A 23,953-nucleotide genomic window follows, 5' to 3' on the forward strand; every position below is an offset into this window, starting at 1 on the left:
TATGTGGCTTGTGAAAAATGGGACCAGTATCTACTTATATCATAATCTGTGCTCATGTTCACTGAAGAGTCGCGGCGGTGGCAAAACCTGCCCACAGACTCGATACCTCCAAAACATCAACATGCTAGCATCATCAATGTGAGTGTGTTAGCATGTTAAAGGTAGCATTTAGTTCACGCCCAGCCTCAGAGAGCTGCCGGCATCGCTGTTGACTCTTCGACTTGTTTATTAGTACCATATTAGCTGTGGTACAATATGCTCACTTGCAAAGAATGAATGTATTCTTTCATCGTTCTTTTCTGAGATAATTTGATACGACTGGGCGTGCTCACAGCACAGGATGATAAATACCGAGGAGCTGCTGATGGATCACGCTTAATAAGGCATAAAGCAAAGAGTCATAAAACTCCCTCTCTCCTTATATAAGAGAGAGGCTGCATATCGACAGCATGCTCTGAAGCTGCCATACTGCTGCTCTGTAGGAGAATTATTTATCTCTTGCTCTATTCCTGGGAGGGTGCTGTTGACAGCGTCTCATCTCACTGTCTGAGTACCACCGGCTTCCATTAGGGCAGGAGTTGCAATATGATGTCTTGTCGTGGGAGGTTCACCAGCTGCACTACACTTAAAAGCTTCACAAGTAGAAGTAATACTGAGGCAAAGAAAGAAAACATTTATTGTTTATGAATGTGGTGTCACACAGGTCCTGTCAGAAAAGAACAGGGAGGTGAGGTCTTGGTTTGAGGTCTCTGAAATAATCCTGCCTCCCCTCTTCTCTTTCAACAGGCAGCTGGACTTTGGAATTGTTCCCATCAAGAACAATCAGCACATTCGTGTAAAAGCAATACATTGCAATTGCAAAAGACAGTCTAACATTCCACATGACGACTAGGTTTTACATTTGTGATGCCCATTGTAGTTTATATTGTTATAAAAATTTACAGAATAACATTTTTGTGTCTCAGTGCAAAAGATATATTCCAAAAGAATTTCAGAAAAGCCGTGCCCTTGATAAATGTTCCCCCACGTCTTCCCCTGAACTGTGCCCCAACAGTAAAATAACTGGCCTGTTTACAAGACCACCAATAAATAACCAACAGAAGCAGTTTTACAGTCATCGTCAGATAGCAGCAGTGTTTCAGCTTTGACTTTAAATACATATTCACAAATAACTGTGTGTCACTGTACACCCACAATTCATCAGAACAACTTTAACTATAGATAATAATAATTACAGTTGTATTGATAGTAATTACCATGACAATAACAACCAAAAAAGAAATCCAATGTGTCACATCTGCATTAAAGTATTTACATTGCTTTTTCAAGTTCTGTGGCTTAATTTCCCATGTGTGAATTTCCCAAGTAAAAGAAGGCAATGAAGTGTCTCTAAGGTAAAAGGTTGGGAGTGGGGAGTTTATCAGCTGGTACAGATGCTGTTGATGGAGATGATGGCCGGGTCCACCAGACCCAGCTCCTCGTGCTCGTTAACGCAAAGCTGATAGCCACAGCCCCGCCTACGCTTCAGCGGGGTCACCTTGGCATCAGGCTTAGCACGAGGCGGCAGGAGGAAGCCAACGCTCCCTGCGATCAGCATGTGCCAGATGCTGTGGATGTAGAAGTAGTTCTCCTCTGTCTCCACGAAAGCGTAGAGGGCCACAGCAGACGTGGCGATCATGGTGCCAGGGAAGAGGAAGAACACCCAACGTTTCCAGGTGGGCGGGTAGCAACGCCGCCGACGGATGGTGCGCACCGTCTGACAGGCCAACAGACACATAACACAAGGTTTTCAACTTTACCATTTGGACCTATTTTCTATGAAGTATAAAACTGTAGATCAAAGGTCCATTGTGTCAGTTTAAGGGGATTCATTGGCAGAGATGGAATCTAATATTCATAGTTATGTGTGCATTAGTGTTGCCTTAGAATGAGTTTTGTATATCTACAGAGGGAGCAGGTCCTCTGCCATAGAGGCTGCCATGTTGCGCCGCCAAGTTTCTACAGTAGCCCAGAATGGACAAATCAAACACTGGCTCTATAGAGTGCCTTTGCATTTTTTCACAGCTGGATGGGACATGGGCCAAACTAAAAAATCAAGTACGCATCAAATAAGTTTCCCAAAGGTGGTTCCTGTCATGCTGATGTCTATTCAAGTGCTCATTTTTCTGATAAGTTTGGTTTTAGTTTAGTTACTTGACGCTATAAAAAGAGGTTGCAACGTCATGATTGACAGCTAATCCTAACTCTGATTGATTGAGTGATTGAGACAGGCGGTTATCAGGGCAGGACCACGATACTGCGGCTCCATCTACCGATCACTACTGTGCTGACTACGGCTCAAAATGACCTCACCAGCTCAAGATGGGGAGAGAGGAATTTAGTTTCCTATGCTCTGCTAGAAGATCACTTGTGGCAGTAATATGTTGCAACATATGATGCTTTGCTAAAAGAGGAAACTTCCAGACAAGGTCTTGGATCAGCTCGCTTGAAGTGCATGTTAGCATTACACATTATTTAGACTTGTGATGTGTGCGTGTATCTGTGCATACTTCCATCTTAAAAAGCTGTCTTGGCTACGTGAGAAATTGAAAATAAAATGTGCCAATTAATGTCATTTCAATTGCTCTTGTAATTAGTTCCAAATTAAACAGTCCTTTCCAAGAAACATTAAGAAATAACATTTAACATATCAATTTCTTTCTACAAAATTATTAGGAAACTAAGGGACCCATAAAATAAACTATTTTACAGTTTATTTCTTTTGCTATTGATCTCAAAGGCCCTGTGTTTAATGTTCTCATTTCCTTAATTTAATGAACACATGTCATGTAGAAACAGGATATTGAAGTGCGAGATCGCACAGGGAGCAGTCATTCAAACATGGAGACCAATTGGGTTTCAGCAAGGGAGCAGCAGGCAGTTTACTTTGATTGGAGGAACAAAGGGATGGGATTCTTCATAAGTCTCCATTGGTTTTATTGTCTGCAATTTGTATTCATGTCAACCACTGCAGCATAAAGTCCATCACAACGACCATAATCAGCTGATAGATGTTTTAAATTGGTCATCAGTGATTGGCTAGTCACCGCTTCAGCTATTTTGTCATTTATGCTCATTTTCCCTTTGGCAGTAACTGGATATGATGTCTCTATTTGTTTAACATAGAGAATGTGCTCATTCTGGCCCACAATTGCTGTAAGTGTGGCACAGAGAGACTTGGACATTTCATTTCATTTCCTGGTAAATAGCGTTTAGAGAGTGCTTCATTATTGTATTCAGTCTCTATTGTCATCGGTTCCTAAACACTGACTGCTTGCATTATATTTTTCCAGAAAACATTACCATAAAGAATCCCCACATTGTCGAGGGAAATGTGCATAAGCCGTTCATGAATGACAAGAATAATTACGTGCTCTTGCAGGAAAATGGCACTGATTGAGTTGTTATGCGGTATACATTATAGGTCAAAGACTAATATTCTATGTGAAGTCAAGTGAAGAAAATGATGGGTTTTTTTTTTTTTTTTTTTGTTCCAGTTCCATTTCTCTGGTCAAGACAAACAAATTCAGATCAGGATGGTCTTCTAATGCAAACATACGTCAGGGGCCTCGTTTAGTTTGGAGAATTAGGGATATTTGGCATTGACAGATTTGAACTTCTCCCCTTCTTCTTACTGCTCATGACACCTCTGCAAAGCAGCAGGCACTCTGTGCCCTCCGCTTGACTGATCTAATTCGGTTGTGTCTGGGAACATTCAGAATGCCAGGCTTTGCAGAAACATGACAGGTTGAAATGAAAGGGCTCTTGTAGAAAATGTGCGGTGCTCAAACTCAGAGGTGCCGTGCTGAGGAGAGAATGCTGAAATGTAGACATATGCTATTGAGCAGCTGATAAATTATGAAGTGTCAAGTAATCAAAGCATGAGCTCAGGTTTATCTTTAAAAACTGCAACATTAGCACAAGATCCAAGTGACTTTATATGGAAAATTTGCTGTGCTGAGTTTGCTATTGTGGCCAGTTAGTGTGTGGTTCATCCCCATTTGAAGATCAGAGATTATGTCTCTCTGTTTCAGTCATTTTGACATTGAATACAATCTGTGTGTACTTCCATTCTGTACTCAGAGTACATCAGACCATGATGTCTGCATACTATAACTGTCAAATAACATATGTCAATGAACCATCTATAATTGAATGACAAATGTGCCAACGCCGGAGGAAAACCAGCCAAATAGTAGAAGCCAGTGGCTTTATATCAATCTCAGAATACACTCACATCTGAATGACACAGTAGTGCCGTGCATGAATTATGAAGCAGTATTGTTGATCTCAGAAGAACAGAATCTTGTCTACGGTAAAATATACTGTCTCCTATCCTTGGTGCTAAAACTTGAGGGTTTACATAGTGGAATTAAACAATGCTTCATCTTCCACAGTTTCTGTAGGATCCTACAGCTCACAGAAGATAACTCTCAGAGCTACAACTCCCACACTTTATTCAAAGCAAAGCTTTCTCCGAGGAAGCCACAAACCTTGTTTTCAAACTCATGTCAGAGGTTTGGTGTTAAAGGCTTTTTTCAAGAACCTTGCCTGAAAGACTATTATTTTTTATCTTCTCAGTTCAGGGAGCACATTATGACTCGGAGAGGAGTCAGTGAAAGTACAAGCTGACTTATAATGGAACTACAACCCATGACTAATACCCACAGGCTGCAAAACTTTTAAAGCCCCTTCCATGCTAATGTAAAATAGCTTCATTGGTCAGAAACCCACAGTTTTTAGCCATGCACATGTTTCTGCCCCACGTTCCAGCTCTAAGCTTAAATGATGGATTAAGTCCATTTACACTTAGTGGCATGAGGAACAATAGGGGGACAGTGCTGACACATTTCATCTGCATGTTAAAACAAGCTTGTCTATGAATGTCAAACACACATTATGTATTAAAATTAATTATCTTTTATCCTGTGTAAAAATCCTTTGTAGACTAGTTTCCCGTACACTGACAGAAGAAATATTTTTTTGGGGGGGGAATTTACCTCTGAAATACAGGATTAAGAAGCTAAAATTGTTCCAGTTTTGACAAGAACACACTGTGCATTGCATACAGGCTGACTTTATTATATTTCCTTCATTTTTGATTTATTGCCATAAAAATTCAATATGCAAATTCAATTTTGCATTCAATTTTCTACTGTTTTCAAATGTAAACTCATTATGGAATAAACCCCTTTTTCGCTGTAGAGCACTTTTCTCCTGTGCAGTAAATATATGACTTACCCAAGCCACAGCCATGATGCCCAGAGCAAACAGGCTGGGTCCCAGCAGGTTCCACAGACCGTGACGATCTAGTTGCAAAGCCATGGACAGAGACATCGCCCCCAGCAGATACAGCACCTTGACAAAAGACACATGGATCAATAATGGCCCTCCACAAACACCATGGCCACTGCTATATCTGCAGTAAATAAGAGGATGTTTGTGTGGTCAAGAAACAGCACATCGCTGCTTTTGGAGAGAAAAATACTGTCAAAATTTTAATTGTAATCCCCTCACATGTATGAAAAACAGTAACTAAAGCTTTGCAGTTGCATCACAAATCTTTCAGTAATGACTGATAGCTACTAAAGCAATCTTCAGTTACTGTGCGCAACTGTGTTTTAATTCTTCCTGCACCTGTGTCCTGTTTTTTTGTCCTGTTTTTCCTAACACAGCTGGTACATTTATGGAGGTCTAGTGGAGAAAAAGAAAGCTAAGCCTTGCTGAAAAAAGGTTATAGTGTTGTGAGTGCACCTCAGTTCAGTAAGGTTAAGAAAAACAAATTGGACTGTGAAGGAGACCTGAAATATGCTGTTGGCTTTGTTATGTTAACTAGCCAGCAAGCTAATTTGGAAACCACATCTATTAATGGTCAGGGCTGGAGATATTCGGCTTGTTTCTTATTGTCAACCAGTCCAATGAAAAGAGTAACACCAACAACGTATTGTCTGTGTAGGCAAAGTCTGATACACCTTATTCCTCTGTGCCGGAGACCTATTAAAAACCCACCGTTGCACTGGGTGACATTTTCCTTCATTATCATGAACACACACACTGTAGTTTATTTTGACTCAATCCCACACACGGCAGCTTGGTGCAGTAAATGTGTGCAAGAGCACCAAATGTGATAAAATAAAAATAGTCCTCAACAAATGCACTTTTTATTATTTTAAACATAAAACTACAGTGACCAGTTGTTTTAGTTTTTTTTTTTTTTTTTTTTTAAATAAAACACTATATTTGTGTGCCACTGCTAAAGATGCTCATCCACCACAGACAGGGCAGTGAAGTCAGACGGTTCTGAGAAACGGTTAAATGCATTGTTGTTTTTTCTTTTTATGGGATTTGTTCCTGTTAAGAAACATGTAAAATCATGCCAGACTTATCCTGTAATGTTAACAGCCGCTACAAGAGCAGGCTTTCACACATAGCCTGCAAATCTGTGTTTAAAAAAAAGAAAGAAAAAAAAAGTAAGAGTCTGCCCAAGGTAAATATCAGTGGGAGAATGGTCAGTACAGAAAATAACTGAGTTGTGCTGAAGTCATAATTAGCATTTCAAAGTGCTTGCAGAGTGATACACCAACTGAATATACTGAGAGCCACAACATAACAATGAAAAACAGAAGACTCACTATAGAGTCCCATGCTATAAATAATACCAGTTTAACTTTTTTTGTCAAGCTCACAATTTGACATAAAGCCACAGGATATGAAAGAGATAAAGTGGGAGGGAAAAAAATCAATACGCTGTGCTACACATGCTTTGGGAGAACTTAAGCCTGTCCAGGATGCCTGAGGTCTGCACTCTATTGCCTGGCAGGGAGCGTCAGGAGAAATTGGGGATTTTCAAACCGGGAAGGAATGGCCCATCTGCAGGAGAACAGGACTAATTGGCACAGAGCAAGGAGGAGAGGAGCAGTGTGGTGCAGCCCGAGGACTCTGTGCAGCAACCGTCATCAGTCATACCGCACCGCTGGATCATCCAGTAGCACCAAAACATCAGTGTACATATATTATATGCAGGCATGGACGCATGCATGGAGGCAGGAGCTACTCTGTAATGAAGCTTTATCTGTCATTGTGACGGACGAGCTTGTAAGAATTCTGGTCTATTTTTATCTTCCTTGTTCACCTTCATGCTTATCAATATACAATAATATAGACTTAAACTGTATTTGTGCATGTGTGGATTACAACATGCAGACCGCAGGTGCCACAATAGCAGCCTTATAAGGGCTGTGCTGAACAAACATGATAAAAGTCACTGAATATTTTAAATAATTTGATCATGGATGTTCATGCTTGACCTTTGGGAAAAGCGTCTCATGGTCACTGGCTAAATATAAGATCTCAGCACTTCATCTCTCCACCATACTGAAATTAATAATTCATTAATGTTGAAACATCGTGTTTCTGCTTTAATACATGTCCTTTCACAGCTCTTTGCTCTGTCTCTGATCTGATGTGCTTCTATGATTTCCTGCCTCTAACGAACTGTAATTGTTTACTCAGTTTCACGCAACATCCAGGTGGCTGCTCAAATTTTCTACCTGATCGTTTGTCCATCTGTTGGTTTGCTGATCCCTTTGTCTGACTATTATACATAATTGTGTTACATTATGCAAATGTTCAATAACAATGTCGCAGCACTAAAATTCTCAGGATGTTACATTTTGAAAATGTTCATTTTCACTACAGAAAAGTTTTACATGATTAATTTAATGTGATCAGTTTATGCAAAAAATACAAATGATGTGAATCATATTTCTTGGGTCATCCGTCTCAAATGTTCTGATCGCCTGAACACTCGTGTTTCATGCCCTATTGTACCCCTATCTCACAGTTACTTATGTGAGAACAATGCCATCATAACTACTCAGTAAAAGAGGGCCAGAAGATTGGATCCAAGACATAATAAAACGTTAACTATCCTTTAAATTGATTTATGTGATTCTGATGCATTAACCTTCAGCAAGTTGAAATTAACAAATCTCCTGAAGCTCTTTCTTTATGTGCGCCAGCAAAAAAGTGCTCGCAAGTTACCCTGCTGACATATTTGCGAGGGCTTTAAGACATCTGAAGGTCCAAAAGTCACACATGCACGCAGACACACACACACACACACACACACACACACACACACACACACACACACACACACACACACACACACTATCAGGTGCTCCTGGGTCCTTCACCCTCTACTGCTGCCGTCATGGACATAAACAGGCAAACAAACTAACACACACACACACAAACAAACAAACACACACACACACGCACACACACACAATCTCTCTGTAGTACACAAACACACACACACACACAGTTCCACTTGCCAGTCCTGACATGTGCTATTTGATTAGTGACTGCGTACTGCAGCGCTCAGCAAAAATGAAAACTCTAGAGGACAGCAGATGTTCGTATACTCTCCCTCCCTCCCACTACTCCGCCCCCTCCACTCTCTGTCTCATTTATGGACATGGACACACACGCGCACACGCACGCACACACTCGCACACACACATACACACACTTTCCCTGAGACTGCTTCATCTTGGTGTGCAGCCAGGGAGTGACCCAGGGAGAAGGTGCACCTGTTAGTGTTTACTGTTATCCACTGCAATATGTCAGCAACCGGAGGATTTAGCACCGCGCATCGCTGAATCTAACACATTGATCTTTTAATTTATAACTAAAAATTGAGGCATATGCGGCACTCATTTATAGCTCTCCTTCATAGCTCTACAGCTCTGCTCCTCCGTCCTCAAATCCCTCTTCGCTTCAGGGCAAATCTCAGGTTGTCCACCACTAATATGGAGCTCTCAGTTTAGGTGCAGCCAGATTGCAACACATGGCACTGGACATGTGTTATGGTCTGTTTCCAGATGTATGAATCACTGCCCACATCTAACACTTTGACAGGCAAATCAAAGAGGTCTGGAGTTGCTCTCGCGAATGGCTGCTTCTCCGTTTAGAGACACGAACAAGCCAATCAGAGCCTTTGTGGTCATGCTGGCTGCCCACCATGTGGCCGTGCCGATATGCCACTTGTGACACATCAGTAGAGGCGGGGAAAAGTGGTCAAATACAGCATAAGACACATATTAAGGTGGCAGGCACAACAATAATTTTTTTCACAGCTTTTGAGTGTTTACAGTACAGTTCAGTACATTTTTTTTTTGGATGTAGCCACAACTATTCATGTAAAATATGTTTAATTGTCTGCCTTATTAATGACGCTGTTGGTACATATGTGCATATTTTTTTTACACGCTGCACAGCTTCACCGATTCACTTCAACACAAGTGGCATGTATTGTTCTGTATAGAGAATTAATAGAGAGCACAAACCAGCACTGTGTCAGATTTTGAGTGCACTCATTATTAAGCAGTGTCCAGTGGTGCGTTCAAGTCGGGTCATGTATACCAATGTTGATTTTATCAGCCTGCTGACATGTTAACAGCTTTGCAAGTGGAAATCATCTGATAGTTCACGGCTCCTACACTTTGTCATGACTTAATCAACTTCAGTGCTGAGCATATAATGTAGTGTCTGCTTGACTCTCCTTTAAGTATTACTGGGTAGAAGTATAGTAGGTTCCTACCTGTTTGATGATGGACTTTAGCCTGGCCATAGCAATGACAGTGACCCACACTGACATGAGCGACCCGAGGAAGTCACAGAACTGCAGGACGTCATACTCCATGATGCAAAAAACCACAATACCCGGCTGGTCACATGCATGGTAGAACTGTCAGAAGAAAAGGAAAAGGCAGTGGTAAGACCAACATGTAGATGTGTCATCAAACATTTGCGAAGTCAGTTTTTGAATATTTTAAATTGTTCAAGGTTTACATCTAGCTTGCAGTCTTCTTCTTCCTCGCCTTTGTTGGCCTATTGTTTCTTTGCTCGTTACTGCAGCCAGCTGTTGATCAGTGGATGTGCATCCTTGTGCACTTATATGATAAAACAAAACATGTGTTTGTATGCATGCTTATAATAAAAGCAGTTCTTATCATGGTCAACATGTTTCTTTCTATCACAGTACCTTTTAGTATTTTTAGTTTAGTTTAGCTGCAGATGATGCACAATGCAGCTGCACAGTCATTTGTGCTGGAGTCAGACCCAAAAATATTTTATAGGTCAACTCTGTTTTTTTTAGAGAGGATAGAAGAAGCACTACTTTGTTTGCATGGCAGTCACTCACAGTGGAGAAGAACATGGTGAAGATGTAGACTGAAGCCTCCAGCAGGTAGTGGCTTCGGATGGCGATGGCCACAGGAGGGACAAACATCAGGTTACTGAGACAAAGCAGCAGGGTGGAGAGGAGCTGGAAACTGTAGGAGTAGGCCTCCGAGTTGTCTGTGCATCCCCAGCCCTCCCAGCCTAACATGCACAAACACACACACACACAAACACACACACACACACACACACACAGTCAGTATATCACTGCATGTAGATCTAAGAAAGCAGAAATGTAAGAGAGTGGGAAGCTTTTGTGTTTACAGGCTTTAGAGCCGGGGGTGCACATAACAGGTATGCAGGTATGCATGCGTGACAAAAATCTGAAATGCACAGATGCTTCAAAATGCACCTTTGCTTACCAGTAAGCAAAAGAATTCTGGGTTATAGTAGGGACAATGGATAATAAATAGTTTGCACCGTGAAGCTCTTACAGTCCAGCTGGCAGTAATACAACACTTAATGGACGCTAACTGCCATCAACAGAAGAAAACGGTAGCAACTGTCATTGGTCATCAAAACAAGTCTCTGATCTACAGTCACCTAATGTGAGAGATGTCCAAAAAACAACAAAAACTGAGATTTATCTCTGAAAGTGGCTCCAAGATGTGCCGTGGCTTGAAGCTAATGAGTGCACCAAAATGTAGTGAAAGATATGTTTGCATCCACATTCAGCAGACAGAACAAGTGCATTTTGCTGAGGATTTTGCTTTATTGAAGCGGCGAGGAGGGACATCAGAGGTGCATCTCATTGATGTGAAGGGAGACTGCAGATAATGCAGAGGACTGCACGAACTATCAGCTCTCACATCTCAACCAAATAAAAAGCAAGAACAGATCTCGTCCGTCACATTCAGCTGTCAAAAACAACCACAGGCACGTTTGACCTGCGGATGGGGACAGCTAATCTGGGAGGTGCATCCTCAACATCTATCATGCAGGAAGCTAAAGTGGAGGACAGTGAGGGAGAACCGAGGAGCAGTGTGAGGAAGATTGCATTTAGTAAGACTGCGCTACGTATGGAGAGAGTGCCAGGCACCATCTCCCAGCACTCACCTGAGTACCTGGCTAAAATATTCATGTGCACCCCTGTTTATAGGTCATACAAAAAACTGAAGTTAAAGCGGTTACTGTCTTCCTCAAACTCCAAATAAACTTTTGGAAAGTTTTCTTAAACCTTTTGTCTGAATCGGTGAGAAAAAACGTCTGTGGATGGATCAGTTTGTTTCTAAAGCTCATCCCTTTAGAATTTACAGTATCTCTTAAAATGGATAAAATATTTATCTCTCGACAAGATCAATGCTTCACCGTGCCTGTCTTACAAACACATTTCCCTGTGAAAAATAATCAAAAACAGATACGTGTGAAGTTGTTTATCCTGCACAGCCTCCAGGTGTGAACTCCTTCCTATGTTAAAACAGCCCCGCTTCGCCACTTGAATTGGATCCTTATCAAGTGGTGGATTGGATAAGACAGTGTGAATTAAATATTCGTGAGCACTGTTGAACAGAGAGTTTGCAGTGTGAGACAGGCCAAGGGCAAGTGGTGAATGCAAAGCGCCTGCCAGGAAGCAGTCACACATATGAAGTATGACAATGAATTTAACTGAAGAGAAACCAGCTCCGATAAAAGAAGATCAAAGGCAGGATTTAAAAAAGCCTCGGAGGACATGCTTTGTTTAGTTTCATAAGCTCATCTTTTATTGAAAAGCTGTTCGTAATTAAGAGCCTGTTTTATTGTCTTATCAAAACGGCTTATATTAGAAGATTAATACCAGGCCGCTGTATGACTCATTGGACAGCGGCACATACAATTTAATCGCTGTATTGCCACTTCAGTTCAGGAGGACGACCTGTGCCATCCCACCTTGCTCTCTCTCATTTTCTTGTCACTCTGCATGATGTATTTTCCAACAAATTAGAAATTCTTTGCAGCAGTGATGACCCAATTTCCTCACAGAAAGTTTTATCTTATCTTGAATGGGGGAAAAAAGGCTTTCGACTGCTGAAAATCACTTCCGATTATTAATTCATCGTCACACTTTTGGCTAATTATTAATTAGCGACTGATAATTAAAGGCATTGCCGAGTATACACCATATTTATACAATAATGTCTCCACCTCTATCAAACAACTTGCTTTGTTTTGTTAGTAACTGTCTTCCTGAAATGGATTTAGTTAATGTGAATGCAATTTGAAAATAAAGAGTAAATGACCTAATCTAAATCGAGTTCACATTCACATCGTGCTCAAATTCAAATCAACAAACAAAGTGGGAAGAGAGAGGTCTCCATGTGCACCTGAAAAACACATTGATTATGCAACGTGTTGCAGCAGCTTTTTTCAAGTAAATGATTACCTGCTTTGCATTCGCATGCAGCATAAAGGTAGTTGTTGGTGCGCAGAAGCTTGCACTGTCCATACGTCCCACAGTCATTGATGCATGGAGTCAGGTATGAGCGCATGTACACCTCAGCGGTGATATTGGTGCATGCCTCAAATCTGGAAAAGTCACAGACAGGTAGCACATAAGATGGAGGTAAGCGTGTTCATCTACCACCATCATCATCATTATCAGGTCCAAATCAGCAATTTGACCAATACTTTGGTTTATGGCCAAATACAGCAAAACTAATAACAATCAAATCAACAACATCTGCACTTGGTCTTTAGCAGCTGTTGCTAACATGCTGAATTAAGCTGGTTAACATGGTAAATATGTTAAATATCAGCATGTTACCGTCATTATTGTGAGCCTGGCAGCAGGCTGACTGTCACATTTCGTGCGGCTGAAGACTGTAAGTCTTGTTCTACATCCTCATCACCACAGCACCACAGGAGATCAAAAGGTGGTTTTTGGCTTGTCAGACGTCAGACAACTTTACTCTGTTGGGCTTACGCAATCTCCAAATTCACAGAGCAATTACAAAAGTAATTTTCCACAAATGACGTCTGTGCTTTATAGACCAACAAAGAAGCTCGAGTTCTACAGTGATAGTTTAACCTTCATTAGGTATCTCAATTAAGTACCCCACCTGGAATTTTCCAAAACACTCTGCCTTTTTTCAGAAAGTACTCCGAGTCTAACTTCTCGTGTGTGCATCTCCTCTTTTGTACACCTAGAGAACCATTTCAACCAAAAGGTCCATTTTTGCTATGTCAAGGCCTGATGGAGTTTGTTGTTACATACCGTACAAACTAATGGGCCTATACATTTGTTTATCTCTGACACTACATGGGATTAGAAGGCAAAACTTGTATATTTTCTGCTTGCATTGTATCTTTTCTAATTGCTAGCTCATACAATTAGTCACAACAAATGAAACTCCAGGAGGCAACAAATGTGTTTCTTCGCCTTTTCCCATAACCCATTTTTTAATTGATACAGCTGCTCGCTGCTTTATTTTTAAATTCTATCAATCAACATAATTGTAGCCTTGAAGAGCACCGATCATTCACACTACATCTCTTCTTCTCTAACAAGACCTGATTGATTTAGCATGTGCAAACGTGTGAAAGTCTGAGACACAGCTATGTGACTGTTTTCCACATTTTCATACCTCAGCAGTGCTCTCATGTGAGAATGAGACCATGTCCCAGACCATCTGCTATTATTTGTTATTCAAATTCAATTGGAACTCCCAAGTGGCCTGAAAAAAAATCAGCTTAATTTCATTCTGTTCACATTTTCGTGCCATTAAGGGTTCAGCAAAACAGCTCAATCTGCTGAATAGCTAATACTTACGGTAAGAACTCATGAAGCACATTGCTTTGGACAACTTAATGGAAACATTTCCCCCACTTTCTCTTTTCAACATTTCTCACAATGACTTAAAACAACCCTCTGAGAAAGAGTGTGTTCTTATTGCATTCATCTGTGCATTAAACTATACAGAAAGGTGCAGAGAATAAAGGATATTTTCTAGTCAAGGTCATTTAAATAAAAACCCCAACATTTAGTGTACGTGCAATGCATTATGGTCTTCAGTATTCTAAGAATAGAAAAACTACACACTGTGCTTCTTTTCCAATAAATCTCGACCTGTGTGAATAATGCATTTGAATGAAGAGAGAAGCTCTTGCTCATTGAGTCTGAAAAACTCACACTTAAAATGGAATTTCACTTTTCATGTTTAAGAAAGATTTAGAAGTGATCTTCAGTCTGATTCATTGTGGCTGCCGTGGAAACATCTCAGACTAACACCAAGTTGTTACAGCATGTTGAACCAGACAAAGACACCAAATAAAACAGATGAAGGAATTTAAGGTAGCCTGCGAAAACAAAGGCGCATTTTCAGTTTGCAGGTCTGTGTCCTGTTTCAGAAAAGACATATTTAAATGGTTTCGTTTAAATTTTCTAATATGCAAAAGTGGAAATGTGAAAAATCTGCTTTTTAAACCTCCTTCTTCGATGTCATATGCTAGGTATGCACCAGAAGCACATTCATGAAGCCAATCCCAAATTAATCTGCTGTGTGACAGATGGCAGAGGATGTGGCTGAATGATAGAGGCTGCAGTGAACATGGTGTCTTCATTACAGCACTGAATTATTAATTTTGGTAAATAAACTGGTGATTGTAATACAAAGATGAGTTTTTAAGAAAAACTCAGTGTCCTATTTTGCAATTGCCTTCCTGTAATTGACAGCAAATATTGTCTCACAGAGGTTGCTTTGGGCCAGCGGGACCAGGCCGAAGAAGTGATTATAACTGTCAAAGATTTATGAGCAACAATCATTCAACTGGTATCAGTGAATTTCTGCTTGTAAATGATGTTTTCAAGACTTTCTGGGCTGACTAATGCAGAGAACACAATGTACAATATTATCTCTATTTCACCCGGACTGTTCCATTCTTGCTGAAAATTAGATGAGAAGATTGATACCACTCTCATGCCTGGACACTAAATGTGAAGCTACCACCAGCGGCTGACTAACGTAGCTTATCATAAAGAAAACAGGGGAAAACAGCTGGTCTGGCTCTGAGGTGAGCTGTAGAGGAACTGTTAGGCAGATTCTTACCTTTGGACAGAGCTAGGGTGTCCAAAGGCCGTCTCCAGTCTTCATGCTAAGCTAAGTTAGCTGGCTGCTGGCAGTAGCTTCATATTTAGCTTGCAGCCTGATAGTGGTATCAGTTCTCTCAATGAGGTCAAGAGAATGAATGAGAGTATTTCCCAAAGTGTCAAACTTTTCCGTTAAAGACATAAAACTAATTTTTCTTGCCAGAAGTTTCTTTTCATTAATAATAAATGCAGTTTAGGGAAGTCCTCCAGTGAAGCGGAGGGTAAGCAAGCATATAGGATAAACGTCGTGCCTGTCTTACCCATGCTCAGTAGCACATAGAGAGCGCAGACTGAGGTACCAGGTGCCTGTTTGTGGGTAAGGAATCCTCAGTTTGGTGATATTAGCCGAGGAGTTCACAGAAAGGAAAAACCCGGCCACTGATTCTGCAATTCAGGAAAACAAAGATAGAGGACTGAAAAGGATGGTTTAAGACAGAAAGAGCCAGTTAACACATTTGAAAAACACTGAAATATAGTTGAAGTTGCAGTCGGAATACAAATACTGAAAGCAGCTGAAGTATCAGTTGAAATGTAAAGTGCTGAAATGAGTTGAGCTGAATTTAAATCACCAAAAGGAGTTTAATTGTCAACCGTGTGTGGGAGACACATTGAGCTCCAAGGGTCTGTTGAAGAGGAAATCCCAGAAGAAATTGGCTCCAGTTCAAGTGATTAAAAAGAAAGATGATGTCAGTTGAGTAAATTGTAAATTGGAGCCAAAGTGGAGTAAATTGTGTATGAATAGTCATAGTTTTGGGAGGTGGAAGAGCTGGAGAAGTGTGCTTGCTGTTAGAGGATGAAGACCTGAAACCTCCTCACACTCATTCAGAAAAAAAACATGAAGTATTTGTCATATCCTTATGGAACAATAAGAAGTTTATCAGATGCTCATATATGTCTAGGGAGTTGATCAAAGTGAAATCTGACATACCTGATTCACATTTCAGAGATGAGTTTTCCCGTAAGAAAAGAGGCATCCCGTGGTTCAGGCAGCCAAACACTGTGACATTAGCTCCTTTCAGCGTAGACTGCAGGAGGAAACACAAGCAAATGTCAGCCATCCATCCAGCCATCTGCTGCCATTACGCTGGTGAGCCAACACTGCTCATGATTACCTCAGGTCTCATTTTCCCTTCAGTCGTGAGATAGTAAACTTTAAAACTAACAAATCAAGTGATACTGCTCTCAGTCTGTCTGCCTGAGGCATCTAAATGAAGATGTTGGCAGTTTATCTCCTTATAGCATCAATTATACATTAACACCCTCATGCATTAAAAAAAAAAAAAAAAAACTAGAATTATTCAAGCGATGGGAAATGCATATGCTCATATAAATTGGCTCATCCTGCAGAGAGGTGAGAGGAGACCACTGCAGTCCAATTTGGAGTATCAGTAACCAAACAACAGGGGTTCAAATAACTTGCTGCATGTGTTCATAAAGCATCATTGTGCACTCAGGCATCATATTTGTCACTTCATGAGTTTCAAAATGTCTTCTAATTTATTCATAGTGTCTGTTTTGGGGGGAATGAAGAGGAGGTGCAGGAGAGTATTGAAATGTTTTACAACTATTGTGAAAAGTGTCAGACTCAGTTACTAAACCTGCCAGTCAAAACCAGTAAAAGTCATTCTTTGCCAGACTAAAACTTTACAGAACAAGATGCAGCACTTTACATGCATTTGCTTTGTGTCCACAGGGAAATGTACTCGGTGATAGGGATAACTTTAGGCAATTATTTTTGAATAAATAAGATCCCTCCTCCCCCCTCCCCCAGCTCAAAATGAGCATAATGTATATGCAGGGAGTTGGCAAAGTTGTTGATTAATGCAATGACTCAACAAACACTTTGCCAGGTGTTGAGATTTCAGGCTTCCTAAATTCACCATCTGGCCTGTACTCTCTTGGTACTAAGACTCAATCATGCCCACTGGCATTTCAAGATACACCCTTCACTCCCCAACCCCTACAACCCCCCCACCCCTCCCACCCGCCCCCACTCTGCCCTACAGTTTGAAAATGAAGGATTGAACTACTCATGGTTGGATTAGGAGACGGGCCCACTAGACACAGGTCCAGGGGCTGCAGAGAGGTCAGGAGGCCCCCAGACTTTTTATATGGAGTGGCTGTTATCATCATTTCTAAGTAAAAGTATACATGCTTTCAGTCAGGCTAGCAGCATGCATAGCAGTGTTGGTCTGGCAGTCCACCAACTGAAATATCAGACCAAAATATCTCAACATTTATTGGACAGATTGCCATGAAATTTAAATACTTAAGCTTCCTGGGGGTGAAACTTTTTAAGACATTGGTGATCCTTTTCCTCTAATACCACCAACTGTTTGCTGACTCTTATTCTTGTTTTGCACTTAATCCAAGTAAAATCCCTTAACATATATCTGCCCATAATAAGTCTGATATTTATCTCTCTTAATCATTTCTTGGATTTTTTTCTTCATAATGTCATGCATACCCCACTCAGCAAGATAGAGTTCTGGTGCAGCTTTCAACCAATAGCAGGGGTGGTTAACACTGCCCATTGTTCTATAATCTGTCCACGCAAACAATCGAGGCCAGAGAGCCACAGTAACAGTAGTGTGATGGATGTCTGTGTGACTGAGAATATCCAGCATGTGATGAGACACGAGGAAATAAACTCAAAGTTACTGCTCCTCCTCCTGGCCCAGATAAAGCTCCACAGAGGTCTTATATGACTCAACACCCCTTTAAGGACTTCAGCGTGTTTCTTTGCTGTAATTGGCCTCCCCAACAACTATTTGAAAACTGAGCCAAAAAAATAAAAAATGACAACAACAACAAAAAAGGAAAAGTATTTTTTTTGCATGTGTTGTGGTTCAAAAACTCATGACTTGTTTTTCCTGGCACACTGAAAATCTCATGATGACGTCAGTGTGTATGAGGAGACACACAGAGACGATCCAGCCAAAAATACCATCACAGGCTTTTGGACATTTCCTCTGCCTCCAGTGATTAAAAAGAGGAAGGAAGATATAAACAGAATATTCTCACTTTTACTGCTATGTAAATAAAATTCTGGTGCTTCATTTATTTATTTATTAATATTAAAAATATAATGTTGAATAATTCCTCTCATTAAATCGTCATGAACAAGATATCCTGGAAACATTTCTTTTTCAATCCACAATGAAATCCCCCAAAATTATATGAACAAGCACCTCTATTTTGTACACAGGCTAGGCAAGGACATAGTACCTAAAATAAAATTCTAATGGCCTCAACCCTTTTGATTACGGTCATAATCCCATAATACGATGTCCTTTTCTCATCCATTTTAAATTCACTTTGGTTTATTGCTGTCCTGTTTCGTGTGCATTCCTGTTACAAAATAAGCAATTGTTGCCACAGGCAAATTACATACATTACTTATTATATAGAGAGAAACATGAGGCTTTGTGCTTTTCAAAGACATGTAACAAAACTCACAGTCCAAATTTGGGCCCCTACAGTAGCAGAAAAACATTTATTAGGTGGCTTAGATGAGGTAAGGCTACTGCTACGTTAATGTTTCACCTGCTTATGATTTCATTTCCCCATACTTATTTTTAATGATATAGTTGAGGTTATTTACATCCTACTGGCACAAATCCTTTAAAGCCAGCTTCCAGAATTAGAATCCCTAATATCCTATTGGTTAGCGGGTTGAAATGATCCCGCCATATTACGTGCCCACCACCACCTTGTTTCAACAGGAAACATATCAAATTAAGGATCCAGGAAGCTCTCAAGATGCAGATGATTATTTTGTGATATGTTTGATCCTTCACAAATCTATCATCTGAACCATTCGTGTGCTGCAGAAACCAGGATATCCTTTGTCCTGTATCTGTGGAGCTGAAATTAAGATTTTACTGATAACCTTGGAGGCTTAATCTGTCTTCCAGCTCCATCTCCACCTCATCATATAATTTCCCCTCCAGCTGCCTTTTCCTCAGCACTCTGCATCTTTGCTGTCCACTAACCAGTGATCCAAAAAGAATTTCAATCGCTTCTTAAAATACCTCTCTGCTGTCGGGGCATTGTTGATAATTTATGTTCAATTCTACTTGCGCTTCTTTTTTATGTCCCATTTTAAATCCGTGCCTGCGATTTTAATGTTAATTTTGTTTGGGGTTTTATTTATTGCTGTTACTTGTAAAGCACTTTGTAACACTGTTGTGAACATTGCGACATTAATCACGTTTAGTATTGTGATTTATATGCCTGATCCATTATGCAGCTGTTAGTTATGATTAGGGAGCGTGAGTGGCAGAGGCATTATTCAATCAGGGGCGCAATCTTCCAACAATGCAATGCTCAAGGTTACTGACTGAAGCAAACTACTGGAGAGAACGTCAAAAGAATCATTACAACAGGACAGATACTTCAAGTCTGATCATAAAAATGCTGCAGTTAGATAAAACTTTTGATGAACACCAGTTTATCTCTGTTGTGTACTCATGTGGCTTTTCCTTTGCTAAATTTCCCAGGAGTTATGCTGACGACATGTGCCAGGACACAATGCCAACTGATGCAAGATGATGGATGAAGCTGGCATGTGTACTGTATTCTGCACATCCCAGTGCCCAAACTAATTAAAATAAACTCCATGATGAGTTTTAATTTTGCTCGGTAAAATATTAAACTGTCTTGTGTTTTCACTCACATTGGACATTCTAATTAAAAATAAAGGTTTTGCAAACATCTCACTGGCTGAAAATACCATTGCTGCTCAGAAATAGCAAACACAAACATTTTAGCTTTTTCGTTTGGCTTCAGTCCAGTATTTTCTCATCAAATCAATCAGAATTTCACAAACAAGTTCTCATAAATGGGAGCTCAAAGGTGACACACAAACAAACCAAAAAAAGTATACAAAATAAATAAATCAAAATTGCACCAAAAAAAGAATGAATACATACAGAAGATTTATGGGAAACAGATACATAAATGATTATATTTATTGATTATATTTTTCTGTATTTATTTATTTCCACATTTCTCTTTTCATATACTTATTTTCATATTGTCCTGGGTGATAATGAGAGATGGTGTCATGAAAATGTGGATGTACTGTTAATGAATAGGGAAATAAATACACACACACACACACACACACACACACACACACACACACATACATACATACATTCAGAACATTTTTTTTTTTTTACTTGCAATGCATTATGCATTATTTATCAACATGTTTCCCAAGTCACCTTTGGGCCCCCATACTCAGAGGAGTCTTTGGGTATTATTGTGACAAAACAACCGTAACATATAAAAGCCAGCAAGGTATACACTGACACCTTCTCAAGGACGAACGCTCATTGCAGTGCCTGCAATTTCTGTTCTACCTAAAGAGAACTTTGAAAAATGGATCTAAAGCGATTAAGCCGATCCACTGCCAGTTGAGGTATCAGTGGGACAAAAAAGCCATATGCATTCTTTTCACACTCTTTCATGGAGAGTGATGCAAGGCAGACAAGCAGCTCCAGCTATTGTCTCCTAAAGCCCTGCAAATCTGCCAGAGTCCCCCACTGGCAGCGGCTGACTGGATTCTGCACCCGTGACAAGCAAGTGACAGATCACCGCCGAGGGGGGAGAAATCTGTCCATAGAATAATATAGTATGACAGTCTCTCTGTGGAATACATCTCACGGCTCATACAACAATTACAGCAACCAGGTTTCATCACAACATACTGTTTCTGTGACATCTGCACAATCCACCGAGTTAAAATCCACCAACTGCACACACTCAGGTCTATGCTGGGGTGTGAGGCAGAGAGCAGAGGTTCTCCTGACTGGACTGTGGCATGAAACCGACATAAACATGAGGAAAACATGAAAACTGCACATGGAAAGGACCAGGGATGCCATTTAAACCCAGGATGATCTTTCTGAGCGGTGACGCTGTCCAATGACTAACCCACCGTGTTAGCACATCAACCGAGCGATCAATCAGTAAGGCACCACATTAATTACAAATATTAAATTTCCTTACAAGTCAAGTGTTTGTGTTTTTCTCTGATATTTGGGGAAATATGGCAGTTTGGTTTTTGTCAGGGGTTGACAGGATCGATTATCAATTTCATCTCTGTGTGTTTGTTGTAGATGAAAGTTGCGTTGAGCCTAGCTTATCACAAAGTCTGGACGCAGGGAGAAGCAGCATATGGGCTGCATGACAGCAGCTTCAAATCAGTTGTTTTTACATCTCAGACTGCAACCAACGAATATTTTCACTATCAATCTCAATCAACTATCAATCTCAACTTTTGAGCAGACTTAAAGCTCAAAATATTATCATGTACCACTCCATCCTGCTGAGGAAGATCATGCGACACAATTAAAAGCTCCAGAACCACTGACTGGCCTTTGTGGTGAGATTGTTTTGTTAATTTCAGTGTTGTTGAAAGGGCGTATTTTTCCTCTTTTTTTGAAGGTCCGTTGTTTCCTCCTGCCTCTGCCTCTTTTGTGCTAAGCTACAGGTACGGTGGGCTAAAAATATCCTTGACCAATATTTTTCTGAACGCTGAGAGATGAAACAGATACCAATCTAACTCCCAGGAAGACAGCGACAAAAAAAGCATATTCCCCAAAATGTCAGGATATTCCTTTGAACTGAACAATCAAAGATATTTGTTCGGGTTTTATGCTCCATCCTTCAGTTATTTCAACACTGGCTTTCTATTAAGAGAGAATGTTTAAAAGTCCATCTGCCAGCCTGTAGCTCTCCAGTTTCTGGCTCCCTGCAGACCTCCAGAGCCGCTGCAGGTGCATTTCTAATGCCATTACTATCTGAAGGACAGCTTAACAAAGACATATCAAACCCTGCTTGGCTGATTTTCACATTTTGTTCGCTCTCAATGAGAGGCATATGTCACAAGCCCAAACACTGGCGCCTGTTTCATTGTGAACTTTTTCAGCTCCCACAGCAAAGTCTATGACCATACGAGCATCCATATTTAGCAGACTGGCTCAGCCAGATACTTTGTGAGCCCAATTATTCACCCTTGCTGGTTGGGGCTTTTCCCAGCGCTAACTGTTGCATATTTGCTTTACTGATTACTATCTGATCCTTTGCTATAGTACTACACACAGCAGGTGAAAGGTGAGGATGGCTACACAGTCCAACATCTTGAATAAAAATGTCTCCTTTCCTCTCTGTGCCTGCTAAACATTTTTTTTCTGATATACCAGGAGCACAGTAGTTATACAATAATTTCTGCAAATGTGTCAGGCATTGTGAAGATATCAAATAAAACGCTCAATCTTGAGCGATTCCTAATAAAAATTACCTTTCAAAAATATCGTAAATCACTGTTCATGCTGCTTTAATTTTTTTTCATCAGAGCAACTCACCATGTTGAGCTTGAGCTCCATGTTGAGGACTCCTCCACTGTCTAAAACAGGCATCAGGTTGATGGCGAACACGGCGGCTCTGTCCGGTGGAATCGATATATTTGGACCGAAGAAGACATAGAAGTGCACGGAGAAGGTGTCCAGCTCATTGCGCAGAGTTGGACGGATGGGCCAGCACTTGTTAGTGTCGGCGGTGGGGGCGAGGTAAATGATGCTGTCCTCTGAGGTGTGCAGGTGACTGGCGTTCTGCAGCGGGCTGGGCAGGGCCGCCACCGACAGCGTCTCAGACAGGGAGAAACCCATCGCCGTTCCGAAGGACTGAGGCATGTTCATGGAGGAGCTGGGCTGTGCTTGGTCCTTGGACAAGTTGGACTTGGAGCAATCTAGAGAAAGATATCAAATTCAGAGGAAATCAATCAAAGTGATTCCTGGGTGAGCTGAACATTCTGGTGGATTTTCTCTGGCTTGTTGCAGGAGGTTTTTAAGAATGCACCTTGCAACATCTTGTATTCTGTACTAATCTCTATCGTGAAATCAATCAGTGTCTATGAATGAAAAATGAAGGACCTATCCCTGGCAAGTCTCAAACAAACAGGCAATAACCAAGTCAGTTTTTTTACGTGGGTTATTATGCATGCTAAGCAACCAAGTCTTTTGCAAATGTTTGAAATGATCCCCTTCGGCTGGCTTCCATAATGTAAACAGCAAGGTTCAGCGCTGTACACTGCTTTTTAATGAGACAAAGATTCACAGTAATTGCAAACAGTACGGTTCCACTCAACACAAAGCAACTCACTGCAAAATGGTCATTGATGGCAACTGGCAAAGTACCATCAAATACCGCCAATCCCCACGGGGAAAGGATTTCAAAGGCTTTTCTAGCTCAGCCTCGTTTGCATAGTGTTGTCTCAGAAAGGGTTTGAAGTATTCTGATGTCCCTTCAGACAGCTGAGGCGCTCCTAAAAATACCAAAATACGAAATACTGCTGGCTCAAGGCAAACGTAACATTGGTGGAAACAAGAAAAATCTGTGTAAAATCAGTAAAGACCAAGCGTGTATAGTGTGGCACATCTCTACGTATGTGTAGGTGGGTAGGAGCAGAGGGGCCGTGATGCTCAGAAACGTTCACAATGCAAAGAACTGGCTTCATTTTGCTTTCATAGACGGCCGTAACATATCTCTTCAATGCCCATCCATCTATTGAAGGAAAGACACCTGCATTGAAAA

At 40.7% G+C, this 23,953-nt stretch overlaps 1 protein-coding gene across 1 annotated transcript in view; it reads right to left on the reverse strand.

Annotated features, from left to right (window-relative positions):
* Nucleotides 1-647: 647 nt before the first annotated feature.
* tmem8b (transmembrane protein 8B) overlaps nucleotides 648-23,953 on the reverse strand; it is a 34,169-nt gene continuing 10,863 nt past the window's right edge. The window contains exons 6-13 of the mRNA XM_076730937.1: nucleotides 22,726-23,108; nucleotides 16,278-16,374; nucleotides 15,610-15,733; nucleotides 12,647-12,789; nucleotides 10,250-10,428; nucleotides 9,647-9,793; nucleotides 5,281-5,397; nucleotides 648-1,756 (exon numbers count right to left, since the gene is read on the reverse strand). Coding sequence (XP_076587052.1) covers nucleotides 1,421-1,756; nucleotides 5,281-5,397; nucleotides 9,647-9,793; nucleotides 10,250-10,428; nucleotides 12,647-12,789; nucleotides 15,610-15,733; nucleotides 16,278-16,374; nucleotides 22,726-23,108 — 1,526 coding nt within the window. The 3' untranslated portion in view covers nucleotides 648-1,420. The remainder of the gene's footprint in view (nucleotides 1,757-5,280; nucleotides 5,398-9,646; nucleotides 9,794-10,249; nucleotides 10,429-12,646; nucleotides 12,790-15,609; nucleotides 15,734-16,277; nucleotides 16,375-22,725; nucleotides 23,109-23,953) is intronic.

This window comes from Chaetodon auriga, chromosome 5 (genome assembly GCF_051107435.1).
Source record: "Chaetodon auriga isolate fChaAug3 chromosome 5, fChaAug3.hap1, whole genome shotgun sequence".
Lineage (NCBI taxonomy): Eukaryota > Metazoa > Chordata > Actinopteri > Chaetodontiformes > Chaetodontidae > Chaetodon > Chaetodon auriga.